Source organism: Anopheles merus, chromosome 3L (assembly GCF_017562075.2).
Source record: "Anopheles merus strain MAF chromosome 3L, AmerM5.1, whole genome shotgun sequence".
NCBI classification, from domain to species: domain Eukaryota; kingdom Metazoa; phylum Arthropoda; class Insecta; order Diptera; family Culicidae; genus Anopheles; species Anopheles merus.
In genome coordinates this window covers 36,968,368-36,988,774 of record NC_054085.1, presented here as the reverse complement: position 1 = coordinate 36,988,774, position 20,407 = coordinate 36,968,368, and the positions used below count along the sequence as shown (strand labels likewise).

Sequence of the window (20,407 nt, the reverse complement as noted above, 5' to 3'; positions counted from 1 at the left end):
AGGTAAATAAAAAACGCCAAAAGGAGTAGTTAAAGTATTGTGCTTTAAATGGGAGAATTTAATTATTCATTTTATCAAGCTTACTTCAAATCAAGCAAAAATCAAAGAATTGCGCCTAAAAGTATGCATTACGCACTACATGATGGCATAATAAACCACTTCTGGTAGTCTAAAAGGTATTTGAGATGTACAAAACTGTCTTTTTTTGCAATAACACATATCTCTTCCCCTTTTCAACAAATTAAAATACACCCTAGGTCAACGTGGAAAACAGGTGGATGACTTCCGCAAAGCATGAAAAGGAGCCATTAAATCAACCACAAACTCGTCAACAATACAAGCAACAACAAGCTGCAGGTGTCTTCTCCTTCCGCCTTTCGGTACGTGTTAAAGTCACCGTCGCGTAGGATTGCAAAATCAATTACCATGGACGGGGCGCGAGCGACACGCCAAATGGTAGGATGAAAAGATTCCGAAGCGAAGGCCATCGGGAGCGACGTTGTGATTGGCCATCGAACTGATCGATGGTATGGGGGAACATCTGTACCGAAATAAAACTCCACTGGCCCCTTGTTGGTCCTTAACAGCGTCGCTACCCTTAAAAACTAGCAACGTAGTAGGGCACCCATCGGTGAGGCTAAACATTCGACTCCTTCCGTTGTTTACGTTGAAGCGGATTTGCTTTGATTCGCGTTCCGGAAGCTCGGTAACGGGCCAACAGCTTCCATAATTAGTGCCATTCACTTGGACACTTGGTGCGAAGGCAGAAGAACCGAGGAGAGGGGGCGAAAGGCACACGGTACCGACCGCAACTGGTGTCCGCGAAATTAGGATTTGTTTGTTTTTACGAGCGCGTTTACAACCGCACTTCAAAGCGCGGGCGGAGGATTTAATGGGAGCCAACATTAGCCACCAACCCTTACCACAACGAGAGCCTCCACTACGTCGATCGAGAGGAACTTTTAACGATGGCCGACCGACCGGCATGTATGGGTGTTTATTTGGGCCACATATGTGCGGCCATCGTTGCTGCCCCCAAGCCCTCCGCCAGATTAGCCAATTGACACTTCAGCTCATCAAGCGAAAGCGCGGCCGCTGAGCAGCGAAATGAGCGACGGAAGCCACTTGAACCGAGCACTTCCGCTTTTCCACGCTTCATATTGTGTCCCCGGGCGGGTTTTATTTTACGCCGTATCCAAGTGGTATGGAGTGGGGAGCAGGGGAGTAAAAATATTGGCTAATTGATAATTTAATGCACTGTGCGACAGATTGGACAATTTCTAGTACCATCAATCTGCCGCCGCAGAGTGTACGCTGTGACGTGCGAAAGCCGAACGGTGGCAGTGGAAAACACCGATCGTTCCTCACGGTTGGATAATACCATTGTGGGTGGGGATGTGTGGGATACGGGAGAGTGGATTGAGGTGCTTTTTATCTGTCTAAAATATTTTTTCCACCGTATAAACGGGCCCAAGGGGAAGTTTTGCAGCCTTTTCAAAGTGAAATATGAAAGTGGGAAAATTCAATTGCTAGTTCTTGCAGTTGAATTAGTAAAAGTATGCTGGGATGTGTAGAAACGAGTAAAAAGCCAGAAGGGAGTCCTATGCCGTTTGTTTCAGGATAAAAAGACGGATAAAAAGGGAAAACTGACAAGTGAATAATAGAGAAAAAGATGGAGTTAAAGCAAATTATTTTGAAAAAGTTGACAAGTCAGTTGGAAATTTGTAAAGCATTTCTAAAGAATGCTGTGAAAATGCTTTTAACAGCTTTTAGTTTTAACAATTTCAAAATGTTGCATTCATTTTTCAAAACAAACATCTAAATTCAGCAACATTGCAACATTGTGAAAGCAACTTATAGTAAAAATATTTTCATTTAAATTGTAAAGTAAATACTGAAAAAAGTTAAATAAACCAAATATGATAACTTAATGTCCAGGAAATATGCAACATCTACAAATTGACCGATATTGTTCCTCCTTTTTAATTGCCCAATCATCAGACAGCTAAGCAGCAAGCAAAATTGCGACCATCATCGTGTCCTTTTTGCTTCCATTTTTACTTCACTACGCGCTTCACACAGGCCCGACGACCTCGACTATACGGGCTGACGAGTGTACAGAAACAATTTGACAAAATTATTTCATCAATCCTGCACATTTCCGCAGTTTTGTGCCTTTTGCCTTGCCGTCCACCTCCTCTAGCATGATAAACTCTAACCTCGGAGCGGTCGTCAATGCTGCGGTCGTGGATGATGTCACTGTTTGGCCATAACTGTGGGGGGTGGTGGAGAATCCACAAGTGGACACAGACTTGTTGCATTCCTTGCATATCTTAGGCAAAAATTTGAAAGCATTCTGAAGATTGTAGTTGCACGATGAACATGATGTTGTAGGCAGCGTTGTACACATGAACATGCATTCAGTTTCTACAAGGCAAAATACACCAAAACTTAACAAAAACGGCAAGTTTAAAGTTAGTTTTTCTATCGAAAAAATCACTATCAAACGCTTGCATCTTCGCGACTTCGTGCGAGCACAGTGGGGCAGTGTTGCCAAACCAACCGACGAACTGTGCACACGAAACGAGCAAAAACGCGAATTACAACTCGCGAAACCATTTAATCAAGTCAATCAACCCAGACAGTTTCAATTGAGCCTCGAACGTATATGGTTCAAGGGGGTCGCTGCTATTATTATCATCCAGACTAGACTTCCACAAATCATCCCCGATGTACATCTTGCAGCACAAAAAAAAGAGATAGTAAACATTAATAGAGTAATTTTGTCATTCGCAATGCATACATTTAGGCGTATTACCTGCTGCGTAGTGAAACGTAGCTGAATAACGCTACCACAGGAGCGTTAAAGATTAATTATCTATCTGGTGTCTCATCGGTGGAGCGTTCGCCCACCGCAAAAAAGCTTTTTTTTCTGCTCGGTGAGTGTGAGCTTGCCGTCGATTCAAACGCTCGTGAGATTCACCCTTAACGGTAGCCGCTCACTACGGCGAATGAGATGCATGAGATGAGAAACGGGAGCACTCACCATATCGTACGCTGCGTTATCGTCGTCCGGAGTCGTACGCAGCTGCCGTCGTTTATCATGCCGTGCCGCTGTTGGCGAAAAATCGGGCCAAAGACGAGAAGCCGCCGGGTATAAAAGCGTCGGTCGGCCACCGGAAAGCGCAACAATCGTACACCAGGCATCAAACGCTCTGCATCACACACTCCCAGCAGCAGTCCCAGTTCGGTGTGGTTGCAAAGACAGCGCAAAACCTGACCCCAAGCAACCGCCGTGTGTGCTGTGTGTGCTGTGTGTGTGTTCCGTTAGACGATCTTGCGCGTGGCTGTGGCTCGGATTCTTCAGACTTGCTTCAGCTGGTGGAGAGGGTGATTTTGTGAATTAGACAAAAGGGTGCAAAGTGTGATCTTTCTCTCAAGCTTTCCTTCTGCAACTGAAGTGATCTTTCCGTCAGCATGGTGAAGCTTCATCTCGTCTGTGGCGTGCTGCTGTTCGCGTTCCTCGGCTGGGCTCACGGGCTGCCCGTGAAGGAGCAGGAGCTGGAGGAGGTGCTGACCAAGCTGCAGGAGCTGAAACGGCTGAACGATGGTAATGATCAAGTGCAATTTTCCCCCTCTTTCCCCCCCCCCCCCCTTCCTACTGTCAGTGCCGTGTCTTCCAATCCACCAAAGTGCTGTCAATAATTGTCCCCGTGTGCCGTCCATTTGTTTCGTGTGCCGCTCGTGATCTTGTCAAATTACATGTTTGTGAAGCGTCCAGTCCGTTTGAAATGATTTACCACATCCGCCCATTAGCACGACGAGTAAAATATTCATTTCCGCCACATTGCGGTGGTGCCGAAAATTTGCACTAACCTCCAAAAGTAAAAGCCACGTGCTGGCACTCCAACAAACAGAACCTTCAATTACTTCTACAAATATGGTTAGCAAACAGTGCCATTTCCGTTTGCTACTTGTTGGATATCGCTGCTGCAGTTGAATCCTTTCGCATACATTCCCCCTGGAGGAATTGGACGTTTCCCGTTCGGCTTACACTGCCACGATGCAAATGGCTGAAAAGAAAGCAGAACGAAAAAGAAGACGGCATGAGTAGATATTTTACATTTTAATCAAAACAGTATCATCATACATCACGCTGCTGTCTTCGCCAGTAACAGCAGCAGAGCACCAGAATGGGTCAGGTTGCAGCTGCAGGACGCCCTCGGGGGCTTTCTGTGTGAAATAACTCGGACAACGGCGGCATTCCGGAAATGGAGTGGCCTGGTGTTTCATGGCTCAAAAGCGGCCCAAGTCAAGGATCGAGCGAGGAATTGGTTGGGATGAGGATGTACCATTGAGTGCAGGCGGATGGGAAAGGAATGTATCCTCCCCTTCTAGGTCACCTTAATGAAGGCCGAAAAGTGTGTGCGGAGCAAAAATTTACAATCGAGACACAGCGGACAGCTGGACCTGGGGACAGCAGCATTGTTATGAGATCATTTTTACGATTGCATGCGGGCAAACGGCGCTGAGGTAACCTTGCTCCAACCATTCCCAGCCAGCCTTGTGGCGCATTGTACTGTTTTTATTTAATTCGATAAACATTCCAGCACCACATGCAGGGACCCCGTCCTCGTCCAACGGGAGTGGGGATGTGTTATTTGATGCGTTTTCTTGGAGAGTTTTATTCCAAATGAGGCTAACGATAAGTGGTTGGGCGCAGGAGTTGGGGAAATCGTGATCAAGCATTTTGTGTTTAAATCATAGCCCGTGTTCCACGTGCGAGCGGCTGTCGGAGTTGAATATTTAATTTCACTCCATTCATATGCATGCTTCTAATTGAAGTTGTATTAGGCATTTAATGCAATCAAGAGAAAGATAATGCTACAACACAACATAATCTTCTTGAATATGTTTTAACCTCATTTGGATTTGCATTTCATCCACCCGTTTTTTTTTTTGCACTACACTCTATAGCGAATCGCTTTTTGCTAACTCTACGCCAGGATGCGCTTTCCAATATCCTTTGCTCCCCCCATTGACTGAGCACTCCCGCTCCTCGTCCTCCGAAGAGTATAATTTATTATTTTAATAAATTGTCTTCGAGCTGCTCATCCCCGGGAGACAAATCGAATTCGGTTAAGATAATTTCCATACCGCAAAGCGTGAACAACCACGCTGCTCCACTTCCGCGTCACAAAACTTGCAGCCCCCGGGGCTCGCTAATGCAATCACGAATGGAGACGCCTGGTGGCGCATGGTGGTTTTCGATCGCTAACAGCAGAACAGAAACAGAAAAAAACAGACAAGCGGAACGAGTACATAATTCCCATTTTGCCAACCGACGCGCTTATCGACGCACGGCCAGGGAGTAACAAGCATCCTTTTTTTCCTCCACCCCGTTTGTTCCGCAGCCAGGACGCGCGGTGATGCGCTTCAATTTCCCGCTTCGCTGGTACTTTTTCCGGTCTGGAAGCGTCTTTTGTTCTCGGGTTTTGCGGTGTCGAAGAGTAGGAACCGGGGGGGGGGGGGGGGGTTTGCTTCCTAATGTATAATGAGCGGTGAGGGGTTCTTTTTTCCGCACTAATCGCCCCAAAACCGATACGCCTAAGCGAGTTTCCCACATGCATTAAAGGTTTGTTTGCTTCCGGGGTGGGATAATTCGATCGCGCTGACCGAGAGAAATCGGTAACACTAACCTTTTCACACCAACCGACACACACACACACTGCCAGGGGTGACGGCATTTCCTATGGCTGCCTGTACCCCAGCGCCATTCGGTTGTAGTTGGTTCTGATTTCTCCCGTCCTTCCCATGCCATCACCCGCCTTCCCAGCTTACAAGTGGCAAACTTAAAATTACATGAAAACATCATCAAAGCACGCAGCATGGTTGCTACTGGACACCACACACACATGACACATGGTGATGTGAGCGCTCCACAAGTGTGTTTGGAGCCGTATGTGTGTGTGTATGCGCTGCTGTAGCACAATTGTAGCACATGTTCGGGTAGGTGGTTCCAACTAGTTGCGTGCCAAGTACAATAGGAGAAAAATGGGAAGAGGGGGGAACGGGGGAGGTTTCTTCCCATTTCCAGCAACACCAGAACACCCGTTCCGAAAGGGCCCTTCCTCTTGTGTGTTTTTGTATTGTTTGCTGGGTTTTTCGCACTGCCCGAATGAATGTTCTGCCATTTGCATTACTCATCGGCAGTACGGTCGAACTTCAACGGGTAATTCAAGAGGTCTGCACACGCTCCTTTCGAATCCAGCCACAGGCGCTGGTTGAAGAGGACACACATCGGTCGGTTGCAGCGTCATTGGCACTCCATCTGGGGGGAACTGCACTCGATTCGTTGCCGTATTACTATCGTATGTCACATTCCATCGGTTGCCATGAACAAACAGGATGTAACACACCATTTGCTAAGCTGTAAAAAGAGGAGCTTTCGTTATTTAATTGTGTAAAAAAAATGTAAAAAATTATAAAATAAGATTGACAAATTAACAAGCAAGCTTAACCTCTACCCGTAATCCCGTTCGCTACAACGTACCAATATTGTTGCATTGGTAGATTGGTTGCAAAAATTCGACCGGAAAAAAGGTTTGAAAAGTGCAGCAGACAGACAGCGAAAAAGATACAAAAAATGGGTACACAAGAAAGTGCATTTTTTCATCGTAAAAAAAAAAAACTGAGCGGATTGATAACTTTTGCCGGCGGCGAGCGTTTGAGTTTGACTTGGCAACTCGCTACACTTGGGCAAAAGTTTATTTATTAAGTGACGAGGGAGCCAACCTCCTGTTTAGTTTCTTTTTGTGAAGAAGATGCAAAAGAGCAAAAAAAAGGTATGTTTGTCTAAAAAGGATGAGATATCGTAACAAATTTTGAATACTGTAGTTTTTTTTTCTTTCTTATCACTTTGCTCACGATTTTTAGAGCATCGGGCTGCGCCCTTTTTGTGGTTGCGTTGCGAACGGCAGTCATTTTATCATTAAATTTTCCACCGAGTGGAACAGAATTCCCCCTTTCTCGCTGGAAGTATTTCAATTACGGCACAAACCAGTGACCAGCGGCAGTGGCATAATTTTGAATGCCGGATAAAAATAACGGCCCGGCCACGTGCTGCCTCGCGGCTTGCTCAGAGCGCTCCTGCCAGGATAATCACGGTATGTTCCCTTAGGAGCTGAGGCCGCATTTGAAACCACATACGGTGTTCTGTGTGTGTATTGTTTAACGAGAAACCTTGAATTTAAATTGCTGCTGCTGCTTTCCCGCTGCCACCCCAATTGCCTTTCAATTGGTCAAACGCTTGGCAATGATTTGAACGATAATTTTGCTCCCTTCGTGGAGCATTTTGAGTGTTTTGAGGCCTCTCCGATAAGCCCTAAAGAGGATAGAACAATTCTAACACATTCCTTGGAACTGTTTCAGGCTTCTTTTCCTTGGAAAGTTTTAAGTTTCGTTTAGCATCACGCCAGGTATTGAAGTATTCCACAGAAACCAATATTTTGTGTTTAAACGTGCGTCTAGGAACATATTTTTCCCCTGCAAACGCTTCTTGCTCGCATAAAGTCAAAGTAATTGAGCAACAAACCAACCAAGCTTCATCGAGTCCCTGACGTGGGACGTAGATTGGGTTATGATGCAACGTTCCGAAGGTAAACGATGCTACCTAAATTGATGCTCGGTGGTCTAGAGCAGCGTGTTGAAGCGACCTCACCGTGAGGAGCAAAACATTGTTAACGATCTGTCACACGCACATAAAAAGGAACTGTTTTGTTTTACACCACAATCACAAGGTGCAAAATAATAGCCCAACTTTGTGCCATCTGGCCGTACAAACACGCTGGCCACGTGCGTTGGTGGTTTTTACGAGCGTCTTCAAGTGAGCGTCTGGTGGGTGGGCAGGGGTGTTTTTTTCCTTTTTAGATGCTTATCCGACGCACAGCTGATGCTCAATTATTCATAGCTTTATTCTATTATTATAATCATCGCCCCGAAAGTGCCGAAAATGAGATGCCGATATAGAGTCGTAAAAAACCTGTTTGTCATCGGGCGCCTGTAACGAGTTTAATTACATCAACCATAATCAATCATCCGAGATGTAGTCACTACCCTAGCTCAATGTGTGTGTGTTTGTGTTTATATGTCTACCTGTTTGGTATCTGTCTTTTGTTCCTCGTCTCTGTCCCGTTCAGTGTGTGTGTGTTGTTCCTTGTGAAGCGTGTCTTACACCAAACGTGAGCGTCCAACTGCGTGTCTAGAGGGCGCTGCTTAACGCCGACCGCCTCTCTCCACGTGTTTGTCCTGTGTCCATTGTCCAAGTTGTGCGCGGTAAGCGGTGTAGCGGAAATCGCAACAGAACGCCCCTTATTAATGCTTTAAACCCGTTTTTACACGCGTACCCTACTGGACACAACACAGAGTACCTGTTCTACAACCGCATTCTGCTCAACTCGGCCGGCATCTACGACGGATCCTTCTCCGCCGTGCCACGCACCGCCGTCGGCAGTCCGTTCGGGCGGAACCAACGCTCGCTCGACTCGATCGGCGGTGGCAATCTGCTCAAGCGAGCGTCACTCGACTCGATCGGCGGTGGAAACTTACTGAAGAAATAAGTAACCACAAGCCACGGAACATCACGAGATGATTTGAGATCGAATTTGGTTACCGCACAACGAAGCCACGATGGATTTGAGTTTATGGACCAACATTAAGTTACCGACAGCCAGGCCGGAGGAGTCTGTCCCACCCCACAGCATTGTTAACAGGCGCCCTTTCTGATGGGGCCCGAACAAAAAAAGAACAAACAAAGAACGATCATAATCATAATCTGACCTGGACACTTTGATACCTTGAGCAAATCGAACAATCGATTTGTTAAATTATACACACTCAAAATTATTTACCTCTGTGCTAGTTTTGTCCCCATTGGATGGAAAGTGGACACACACACACATGCGCGCGTATCGTTTAAACGGAGTCCGACCCAAGCCCTTCTCTCTCTTGGCAAATTTAGCATTTGTTGAACATAAATTGTAGCCTCCTTCATCGGCACCGAGCACGGAACCTCAACGGAAAAGTTGAGCGAAAAAAAAAGTCCGGCCAAGTAATAAAATGAAGAAAAAAAATCAACAATCAAACAAAATGTACAATAAAGCCCTGAATGCAAACGTCTCCTAAGAGCCAATATGAACTACTGTGCTTGTTTGTTAACTTAACCTTAATTTGGTGTGGCGAAAAGTGCGGTAAAACTAAGACATCCGAAGCCGCTTGGCAACCGAGCACCAGTGGGTAGCCTTAAAACAGCGTCAAAGCTGCAACAATGCGGCCGCTCAATCGATTAAAGTGCTTTATCCGTTCCGTTCTAGACATTTCGCGACATCGCCAAATGCAAGTAGGTCAGGTTCAATATCTACAAAAGAAGAAAAAAAGAATTAAAATGCAGCCGTAAATAAATAAAGCAAAATAAAAATATTGAAGAAATGCAACCAAAACAGCCTTACCATCCGAAACAAAAGGTCCAACGGCTCGCTAACGATTGCTCCCGCTCTTCTTTTCACCCGCTGCATTGTTTTGCTATGCTCTAATGATTCTTTTAATTCACACACAAAAACATAAAACAACCGTTCCGAGAATAGGCCCACTGAAGCAGGTCAACGAGGAGAAGTTGCAGCAGCTCGGCGGCGCCTCCACCAACGGTCAGCGAACGGCTGGAGGGGCGAGTAGTGCTGCTGCTGGTGGCATTGCAGGAGCCGCTTCGTCCGGCTTCAAGACGAAACGATCGCTCAACAACTCGGACCGGCGGACGCTGCTGTACAACTACTATTCCCGCGGGTTGGCGCCAATGTACGACAAGCGCAACTTTGACGAGATCGATCGGTTCGCCCGGTTCAACGGTAAGCGCAATCTGGACTACGAGCCCTCGTACACCGGTTCGGCCGACCACGGGTACAATGGGCGCTTCAGCAAGCGTAACTTTGACGAAATCGACCGCTTTAATGGTAAGTTTGTTCACATTGCTAACTGCGACATAGCCTTAAAGCTTCTCGTTCTCTCTCCCCTATGTGTGCGCTTAAGGAATGTCTGGCTTCAACTATCGGCTTAACGGCGATGACATGGCGACGATCGGCAAGCGGAACTTTGACGAAATCGATCGGTTCGGCCGGTTCGCCTTCAACAAGCGCTACTTCCCGGAGGTGAACGAGCTCAGCCCGGGCAACAATCTCAAGCACGACCTGTCGGAGGATATGGCCGTCATCAACGAGTACTCCCAGTAAAAGGACTGTGGTAAGCAGGAAAGCGGATACCGACAGACCGAATGCCGAAACACGAAACAGTCCCGAGCGCCCCCTTGCACCATCTTCCTCTGCTAAGCAGCACACCGAGAAGCACTTTCTTTGAGTTTCCACACCGCGCAAAACACTTCAAATGTGCAAGAATCAAATTAAGCAAATGGCACAGAATGGTCAGAAATGTACGCGATCAATGTGCACGTGTTTTATCGCGTTTTTCACACACAGACTCACCGAAATCAAATAAACACTAGTTCACTAATTGTAATTAAAAAAAAACACACACACACAGAAAAAAGTATAAAAACACTAATTACTATGAAAACAACCTATCGATGGAGTGATACGAGAGGAAACGGATGGAGGGATGGATTAAAAACAAGCGTTACTTAAATAAGTTTGAACATAATGTTGTAAAGTAAAAACAAAGGCAAAATAAACAGATGAAAGTGAAACAAAAAGAGTGAAAACTCTCCACCAAAAAAAAAACGAATAAGCATAGCTTCATAAAATTACCCAATAAACCACTTTGCTAATTGATGTGTGTTGTAGCTCTGACAAGGTATTGGCCATTCTGTTCATTAGGATTTGCCGGGAAGCGCACTGGGTCGTGGTAAACTTTCTTTCTTCGATTCGTTCGGACAACGCATTGTTCACAGTCGAGGGGCAAGGCTTTTTGCTTCAACTTTCCACCACCGCGGCATGTCGTTGCACGTGCGTGTGGTTTCGTTATTGTTTCATTAGCTGGCGCTTTTTTTCTGTTGCTTTATTACCACTCCACTTTCGGTGTTTAATGCTGCTATAGTATTATTTTTTTTGTTTTAGTTTACCTGGGAATAACGTTTTCCTACACTGCCTCCACTGCTGCTCTTCTGCTCTGCCCTTTCAATTATGCGATTTGCTCTATCTGTTTGCTTATACAAATACCATCCTGATGCCACCACCATCCTGTGCGTGCGTGCAGGCTGCGGCGATTGCTGGTAGATTTCTTTAATGTACATTTACAGTCCTCAGGTCAGCTTCTCTACGTTGCACGTTTCTGCAACATAACGACAACAACCAGCAGATCACGATCAAACTGACGGACGAACCTGCTGCTCACTGCCGTTATTGCCACGCTAACAAGAGTTTATGTCCTGGTGTATCCTTTTTCGATATTTCGTCAGGATGTAAACTACCCCTGGGGAAAGAAACCGTTCGTTTTTCCTTACGCCCTTTCGTCCTATCAGTGTTTCTCCTCCTAAATCTAAGCAAACTTCCGTGTGCTCTTGTGTCATGATCATCAGCTAAATTGTCTGTTTACAAAGTAGGAGCGAATCTGCGGTAGCTGTGCTTTAAAACACTACCAAAAAAAATGAAACAAACAAACAAACAACATCTCTCAACCGCTTCGTTCCTACGCGTTAAGCGCGAGCAAGGAATTTGTAAGGCGACAAACATCTAATGCTCTCCCTTCTCCATCGGGTGGCAGTAAGTAGGTAATCGGGGTCTCTTGCTAGCGCTCAGTAGCCCAGGACAATCCACGCCATGCCGCCGTGGCCTCATCCTGTGTGTCATTTGCTGCCGATACCGATCAGCGCCTCATCCATCAGATCGTCGTCGAGTCCAGCGGCGCCGGCCGCGTGCGTGGACGAAGCATTGGAGTGCGGCGAGGCGAAGGGTAGCGGAGAGGGTGCGGGCGACTTGACCAGATGCACCGAGACGGAGGCCGGCGACGGCAGGTTGTTCAGGGCCGCGGCACCACCGACGACGTGATTGTTCAGATGGTTGCTGTGGTGGTTGTTAAGTAGATTGTTGGGCGGCGGCGGCGGCAGTACGCCACTCTTGGCGGCCAGTGCCGCTATGAGCTGCTGCGTGCTGGTACTGTCCAGTGGCAGGGACCCGCCGGTAGACGCCGGAGACTGTCCGCCACCGGCGGCGGCACTCATCGCGTTCATCATCATCATCGACGCCATCGAGGCAACGGCGGGCGAGCTGCCGGCTACTGCGTCACCGCTATTGCCGCTCCCGCCTCCAATCCCATCCTGGGACGAGTGGGAATGATTCGATATCGTGCTGCTGGGGCGCGACGGTGGGCGCATTAGCGTACCGGAGTCACCATCGTTCGACGCACCGCCAGAGATGGGCGATGGAAACGGGGGCAGCACCATCGAGCTCGTTGTGGTGGGCGTTCCCGGAGCCGAGCCGGATCCGCCACCCGAACGAAACCCGTCTCTACTGGCGCTCCCCGATAGCATGCCGGGAGAGGCCCGTCCGGCCGTGGGAAACATACTTCCATCGGAGCTGTTCGACTTGGTCTGCAGTGAGCCATCGCTGCCAAACATTTTCTGCACAATGTTAGGCAGCAGCGGATGCAGCCCGGCTCCACCACCACCTCCACCAGCTCCCGCAGTACCATCGACCGGTGCAGCACCCGTTCCCGGAGCCATTTTGTTGCTACTTTTAGCTGCAGCGCCAAGCAGATCGGACAGTAGCCGGGCGCTTGCTTCGCCGGAAGGAGAAGTGGACGAGAACTGCCTGACCGGTGACGATCCTACCGACGGTGCGGCAGTGGTAACGGGCGTCTGTTGCTTCTGTTTCCTCGCCGCAGGATCCTTGGCGCTCTTGGAGCCCGCCTCGCCGCTTTCGCTCGCCCCGGTAGAAGTAGTGCCGGTGGCGCTACTGTTGGAGCGTGCCGAAAGCTTCGGGATTTGAAACTTTGTATCAAGCGTCTTGGCAAACCCCTCCATGTTGCCCATCGAGCCGGTCGGGTAGCCGAGCATCTTCATGATCGATATCGGGTTGACCAGGGCGGAGGACGATGATCCCGTGCCGGATCCGGTCCCGCCCGCAGCTCCCGTCAGCATCGCTCCGGTAAGCGACGAAGCGGACGATGATTTCGAACGGCCGGACGTGGAGCCGCCCTTCTCCTTCGACGAGTAGGCGGACGATGAGGACGAGCTGGCCGGGTTGGAGGTGGACTTCGGCGAGCTTACCTTGGACGCTTTCATGCCCGTACCGCCGCTTCCGCCGAGCGAACCGAATGAGTTGGACTTTTGAAACGGTGCCTTGGAGGAGCCGGACGTGGAGCTGGTGTAGTGCGGGCTCTTAGTGGACGATGGGAAGGCTCCGCTGAAGGAGGTAGTGTGGTTCGATTGCTGCTGCAGTTGCTGCTGCTGCTGCTTGGACGATACGGGCCCGCTGGATACGCCGGACTTTAGGCCGGATTTGTTGCTCGACTTGGACCCGCTGCCACTGTTGGAGGAGGAGGAGGAGCTTTTGTTCGAGCCCTTCTTGTTCTGGATCGTCAGCTTGATGCCGTCCGAGCTGGGCTTCACCATGTACTCGGACGCTTTGCCGCTGGTCAGGGCTGCCGTCAGCGAAGGTGCACTCGTCACGGAGCTGGATTGAGTTAGGGCTGAAATGAGTGCGAGTGAGAAGGAAGGATTAAAGGATGAATTTAAGAATGATTTCCTTCGCTACTTACCTGCACCAGCAATTCCCGCCGTGGAGGAAACACAATTGGCCAATGAACTGGTGCCACCCGTCGGCAACAAACCGCTCCCCGACTTGGCCGAATCTTTCAGACCGCCAAACCCGCCAATGTTTACGCCACTCCCAATGCCACCCGTCCCGGCCGCCAACGAGGCGCTGGTCGTCTGCTGAGTGATGGTCATTTCCGGCAGTATCAGCACCGCTTCGTCGTCCGCCGATTGGGCCGACTTGAGCTTATCGATCACGGCACTCAGCGAACCGCCCAGTCCAGTGCTGCCCCCGGCGGCCGTGGGGGTTTTGCGGTTTTTTGCCGCCTGCAGTGCCTGCAGCATCGAGCTTGCCGTGGTCATGCCCGACCCGGGCAGTCCCAGCGCTCCCAGGGCAGCCGCAGCACCCGGGACGGGCCCGGTCAGATCGATCATCGGGGCGACGGGCGAGCTCGAGCCAGCGTCTCCGATCCCGGCCGCCATCGAGATGCTCATCGACGAGCCGGCGGCCAGATCGAGCTGTTTCAGCTTCAAGCTTGAGTTCTTCGAGCGCCCACCCGAACTGGAGCTGGAACTCGAGCCAGCAGCACTGGTCGCGGTGAGCGACGATGAGCCAGTAGCGGTGTTGGCGGTGCCGAACTGAAGCGCCTTCTTCTCCGACCGTTCCTTGTCGCGCTCCTTGGATGAACTACCCGTGGTGGAGATGCTTGCGCCGCTCGTTCCACCACCACCGCCGCCGACATCTGAGGATTTCGACCCGGGAGAGCTACCGCTGGCCGCGGCCGACTTCAGCGCGGACATACTGGGCTTGCCGCCACCGGTCGAGCTACCGCCCGAGTGCAGCGGATGCTTCGGCGACACCGACGAACCATGCTTGGGGCTGTGAAACCCCAACGGCCCACCGCTTCCGCTGTGCTTCGGGCTGCTGTGATGGACCGGGCTGGAGTGTTTCGGGCTCGACTTGCTCGTCGACAGCGAGGAACCGCCCACGCCTCCACCACTGCGGTGCGGGGACGATTCGCCCGACGACTTGTACGGCAGCTTGTTGGGCGGTCCCATCGCCGAATCGTCCGTTTTGCGCTTTTTCTTCTTCTCCGATTTGCTCGAGCTGGTACGCTCCGACGAGTCGGATGTCTTTCGATGGCTGCCGCTGCCACCGCCGCTGCTGGATGAGGATTTTTTAACCGTCGATGACGAAGTAGCGGTGGTCGAGGATGTACTGCCGGTAGCGTTGCTTTGCGGTACTGCTATTGGCGCGCTGGTGACGGTTGGGGAAGGAAATCCACTCGCTGCCGCGGTCCCAGCGCTCGTTGCGAGCGGTATAATTTCCAATCCGGTTGAACCGCTGATCGTTGGGAGGGGTGTTTTCTCTAGCCCAGCACCACCGGAAGGCGAGACGACCTTGCTGGCAATGGGCGAAACCGCTCCCAGCGCTGGCTTTCCGGAAGGAGAGCCGAACGACGCTTTCGCTATGGCCGCCACTGGTTGAGTATTGTTTGTCTCGGCGAAAAAGCTGCTCATCTCGGCCTCGACCAGATCCACGCTCTCTTCCAGCTCGTCCGACGCAGCGGACGTGCTCGAGCTGCTCGAGCTACTGCTCGAGCTGCTGCTCGAGCTGGAGCTGGAGCTGCTCGAGCTGCGGCGCCTCTTCGTCGGCTGCCCGCCGCCAGTGGACCGTTTCGCCGCGTCCGGCTCGAGCGCGGAAAAATCGAGACTCTCCAGCAGCAACGTCCCCGGGCAGGGCCGATCCGGTGCCGGCTCACCGGCTAGCGGACCGCCGGCCAGCGAAAACCCCGCCGAGGACAGAGAAGATAGGGAGGAGGAAGAGGAAGATTGGAGCGGCATTGTGGCGCCCGTGGCGGTGTCACCGTCGCCGCCACCCATCGGCAGGACGCTCGGAGGTTCATTCTTAGCAGAAATCATCGCGTTTGTAGTTGTAGTTCCACCCAAAGAGCTGCCCTTGGCATCGGTCCCCGCCGCCGCCGGGACCGTCTCCCCGAACAGTGGCAAGCCGCCGGTGTCCTCCTCCGTTGCACCGCCGGTTTGCAGCCGCTGCTCGCTGCTGTTTCCTGCACCTGTTGCGCCGGATGCTGCTGCACCCACATCCTGGCTGGTGATCGTGGTGGTGGTGGTGGTGCTGCTGCTGCTGCTGGTTGCACCGGTCGCACCGGCCGCACCCGCCGCCCCTGTGTTGGCCTTCTCCGTACCAACAGCGTCACTTGCGCCGCCGCCACCGCCACCACCAACGCTAAGGTTGCTATCACTCTTTGGGCTCTTACAAAAATCCTCCATGCGTCGTTTCTTTGCTGCACCGCCCGCCAACGGTTCCGGCGGTTCCCGGGCACCCATGCCGCCCGGTGCTCTGCCACCAACGATGCCAATGGCTGCCGCCGCCCCCAATCCGCTCCCGTTTCGCTCGGTCAGCATATCACAAAAGTCTAGACCAAGGGAGCCGCCGCTCACCGTGAGACCGTTGCCCTCTCCGTTCATTAAACCGCGCTGCTGCTGGGCGGCGGCCGTCCCGTTCGTTGCCGCACTGCCTCCACCTCCGCCAGCGCCCGAGCCATCCACTGCCGGGCCCGGCCCACCGAGCGACGAGAGGTTGAACCCGTTCATTGTTCCATCGTCCCCTGTGCCGGTTAAACCGCCACCGGCCGGACCCGTTCCATCGCCGCCATTGTTAAGACCCGGAGCAGCACCTCCCGCTCCACCACCACCGCCGCCACCACCGGGGCCTCCACCGGCACCTCCCGAAGACACTGTGGAGCTGCCGAGCACGTTCGGTTTGAACTTCTGCTCGTGCTCCTCCTCCCACGCCTTCATCAGCGCTCGCAGCGTGACCGGGATCGACATACAACGCTGCAGCACGGCCGAAATGCGCTCCACCGTATGCTCGTCACTCGTCTCGCCCTCGCTGCAGTAAATGCGCACCGCAATGTTGGCAATGTTCTGCAGATCAAACTCAACCGTGGCCAGCGACTCCTCGTACGGGTGTATCAGCGAGACGGTAATGTTCTGGCAGGACAGGGCACTCACCTCGAACACCAGCAGCCCGCCGGTCGTTCCGTTCTCGATCGTATGTACACTGCCACCGTCCAGCAGCTGCTGCAGTGCGCTCGGCCGTCCGCCACCACCGCCCGGGGCGTTCGTGCGGATGCAGCTCGACAGCAGCTGATTGAAAACGGCCTGCTGCCGGAGGTAGGTTAAGATCTTGGGCACGTGCTGCGGCTCGGTGAACGGTATGCTGCTCACCATCATCCCGCGCAGCGACGGATTGTCCGTGAGAAAGTAGCAATGGTACTGGTCCGGCAGCGACACCAGCAAACCCTTCGCCAGATCCGTCACGCTTCCCGCCGACGCGTGGTGTGCGATCAGCCCGAGAAGCGATCCCGGCAGACCACCACCACCACCACCGGACGAACCTTCGCCCGCCAGCTGCTGTTCGCCCGCTCCGCTACCACCAACGATGCCCCTGATCGCGCGCATCATTGCGCTGTTGAGCGGCATCGGTTTGCTCAGCCGCAGCACGAACGTGGCCGGCAGCGAGGTAGAGTTGTGCTTCTCGATCGGCGTGTACACCGGCTGCAGTACGGACGCCGCACTACCGCTCCCCGCATTCACCACCAGCAGCGGCTGTATCTGCAGCTTGTTCGCGCTGGACGCTTCCAGCACCACCGCCACGCTGCAACCGATGCGCTCCTGGGCGATCAGCTCGGCCGACAGCACGTTCATGGTGCGCGTGGTCAGATCGAGCAGCTCGTACGGTGCCACGAAGTAGGTTAGCCGCATCGGGTGGCCCCCGCGGCGCTTCTGCACCACGCCGAGCGGCGCCTTGTGCAGCTGCGCGTGCACATCCGCGTAGTGCTGCAGCGACAGCGTGTACAGCGTGTGCAGGTCGGTTTCGAGCGCCTGCAGCGCGACGAACGCATTCACCTTGATCTTCTTCTCCGCGTTGAGCTGGTAGATGGAGGCCAGCCCCTCGAGCTGGGTGGTAAAGTCGGCAAAGTCGCCCCGCTGCAGGCAGGCGACCAGCTCGCTGCAGCTCTGCTGCTTCATCTTGCACTCGTGGTGCACCTTGACGTCCTGCACCGTGCCACCGGCCGGGTCGAGTATGATTTCGAGGTAAAACATGTCGGACGAGATGAACAGGCCGGACGTGTCTTCGCTGAGCTTGAGGCTACAAAAAAGAGAGAGCACGAATCGTTAGAGCAAAGCACGAAGGGAATCATGCGGTGCTCATCGCCGAAAGCACGAACTTACCCTAACTGTCTGGTGAGACAGTCGAGTCGCTCAACCAGACCCTGCCGGGTGGTCACCTTGATGCAATACTGCATGCTGTCGAGCGTTTTCTGTAGATTAGACTTTTCCACCGCGTCTAAGGCGTATCGTTTTTCCTACGAATTGAAGCGAAAGAAAGGGAACAGTTGAGGAAATCGTTCGTACGGAAGGAATTTCCCCCCGTAGTTCCCTTTGTCCACACTTACCAGGAGCGACATCCGCACGGATTTGGACATCTCCTGGAAGGATTTGTACTGAGCCGATTTGGCCTTCGTCCGTAGCCGCTCCATCAGCAGCTCCATCTGCCACGTTTCATGCTTGTCCCCGCCGAGCAGCACCTTTCCGGCCGTTCCCGTCCCTCCAGCAGATGGTCCTCCACCGCCGGGCGGTTTAATGTCGAGCTTGCCGATGCCCTTGCCACCGCCGGGACCACCGCCGGGACCACCACTACCACCACCACCACCGTTCGCCATCAGTAGGGCCGGAAGACTTCCACCACTGACCGCCGCCGTACCGGAAGCTGACATCGTGTGTGCGTATGCGTGGGTATGATTCTGTATGCGACACACTCTTCTCTCCCTGCTGTTCCCCCCGCTACTCTGATTCCTCCCAATATGCTGCGCAGCTAGGCAGTCCCACTTTTGTTGTCTCTAACACTGCAACGGATGCACACACCAGTCATCGTCCCGTGCCCGTACCCATTCTCTTCGTCACCATGCGCAAAGTTCACGACAGCCGGACGACACATTTTCTCCACCCGTCCTCGGCTGGCGTTCCGGCGAACCGTCGCAATCCGGTGGCATCTAAAACGATCACTTTTCCCCCATCCCACCACCACCGGGAAAATGGCTCCGATTACAAAACTTTCCCTTTACTCCCTTTTTCCCGTTTCTAGACGTACACACACACACACGCACACACTCACTCACGCATACGCTTGGTCGAGCGGGTGCGGAGCGGGAGAGATCCGCACGCAAGTATGGTTTCCCGTTGATCAGAGGAAAATGGTTTGCGATGATAATTCGGCAGCACACAGCAATCACTCACGGGAAAGATTTCATTCAACAAATCTTATCTTTCGGTCGCCCCTTTCCACATGAGGGCAACAAACGCGTACACACCGTGGCGACGACTACACACAGAAAACTTCACTGCCAGGTAGCACCTCTTCGTTTTCCCCCAGCACGACTCCTTCCACTCACACACACACACGCACCTCGGCACGACGAACTGCCGCACGTTTCACTGCTTTTTCGCACGCCTTTCCCCACTGCTTGCAGGTTCCTCCGGCCGTATGAGGTGTCCGGCACCGGATTGCCAACCGTGGGACACAATTTTCACGCACGCGGAACAGAAGAAAGCGCAGAACTTTTCCGACTTGTCGCGACGGACGAGGTAAATAAATGGCTGCCGTCGTCACGATTTCGACCCGTACAACATGGCGAGGGTTTTTGACGTTCGAATATCGCTGCATCTCGCTCATTTGCTCTACCCGTCCTTTACTTGTCAGCAGCGCTCGTTTCAAAGAGAGCGTTTGTCCATATGTCTTTCGTTGTGTTGGTGACAATTTACGCGCATCATACCGAAGTGTGTATGTTCTCGCTCGTTGTGCCATGCCATCTCTTTCGCGCATATTAACGCGTGAAAAAACGTAAACAAACTTGGTGGTTGACTAAATTTAATGTGACTCATTTCGTTCAATTAATTGCATCGGAATCGATTGCAGGCTAGTACAAATGTAATTAAATTGACGGGTAAGGGCCGTAGGAAAGCTGTGCAACGCGTAGGAGCTTAATTCAAAGAGGCAAATGCTAAAATCCTGGATGAAACCAGATATCCGTTAAAAGTTCAATAGCGGCTCTCGCACAACGCCTTTTGCAACCCCTCACAACGCCTTTTAAAAACGCTCGCCAGCGTGGGAAATTCGCACCGATTTGGAGCGTTGGCGAGCTTGCAAACCCGGTTATTGGGGAAACTTGTTGTGTTTACGTCGCTGCGGGTTCAAAAGTTGACAACTGTTCATTGATCGCTATCTGTTCGTAGTTTTCATCGCCCACTGTTTCGTCGATTATCGATCAAAGTGTAGTCGTAGCCAATACATTTTTTATAACAAGTAGATGAGCTAAAAAATTAAAAGTTTGGCTTGTTTTATTACTGAAAATATGTTTAAAATTACACGAAATGATCACATTGAGGCACCCAACAACAGTATGCGAAATATGCAACTCAAAATGTCACTCGACGAGTAGCCCTGTACCCCCAGGAAACAAATTCAAATTACCGGTTTCAAATGCCTTAACAAGGGAGGAATTCCGATAGAAGTCTCAATTTACGTAAATTTTATACTTTTTCAATAATCGAGATTTCCCCAAA

At 51.7% G+C, this 20,407-nt stretch overlaps 2 protein-coding genes across 2 annotated transcripts; one reads left to right on the top strand and one right to left on the bottom strand.

Annotated features, from left to right (window-relative positions):
- Nucleotides 1–3,170: 3,170 nt before the first annotated feature.
- Nucleotides 3,171–10,756, top strand: LOC121600053. The gene is made up of 3 exons (XM_041928340.1): nucleotides 3,171–3,610; nucleotides 9,642–10,004; nucleotides 10,081–10,756. Exons 1-3 carry the CDS (start codon nucleotides 3,478–3,480, stop codon nucleotides 10,278–10,280), a joined length of 696 nt encoding a protein of 231 aa, XP_041784274.1. The 5' UTR covers nucleotides 3,171–3,477; the 3' UTR covers nucleotides 10,281–10,756.
- A 219-nt stretch (nucleotides 10,757–10,975) lies between these two features.
- LOC121600047 (mediator of RNA polymerase II transcription subunit 1) lies at nucleotides 10,976–19,482 on the bottom strand. Its single transcript, XM_041928327.1, has 4 exons — nucleotides 18,241–19,482; nucleotides 18,017–18,150; nucleotides 13,762–17,933; nucleotides 10,976–13,692 (listed from the first exon to the last, which is right to left on the bottom strand). Exons 1-4 carry the CDS (start codon nucleotides 18,559–18,561, stop codon nucleotides 11,849–11,851), a joined length of 6,471 nt encoding a protein of 2,156 aa, XP_041784261.1. The 5' UTR covers nucleotides 18,562–19,482; the 3' UTR covers nucleotides 10,976–11,848.
- Nucleotides 19,483–20,407: the final 925 nt, after the last annotated feature.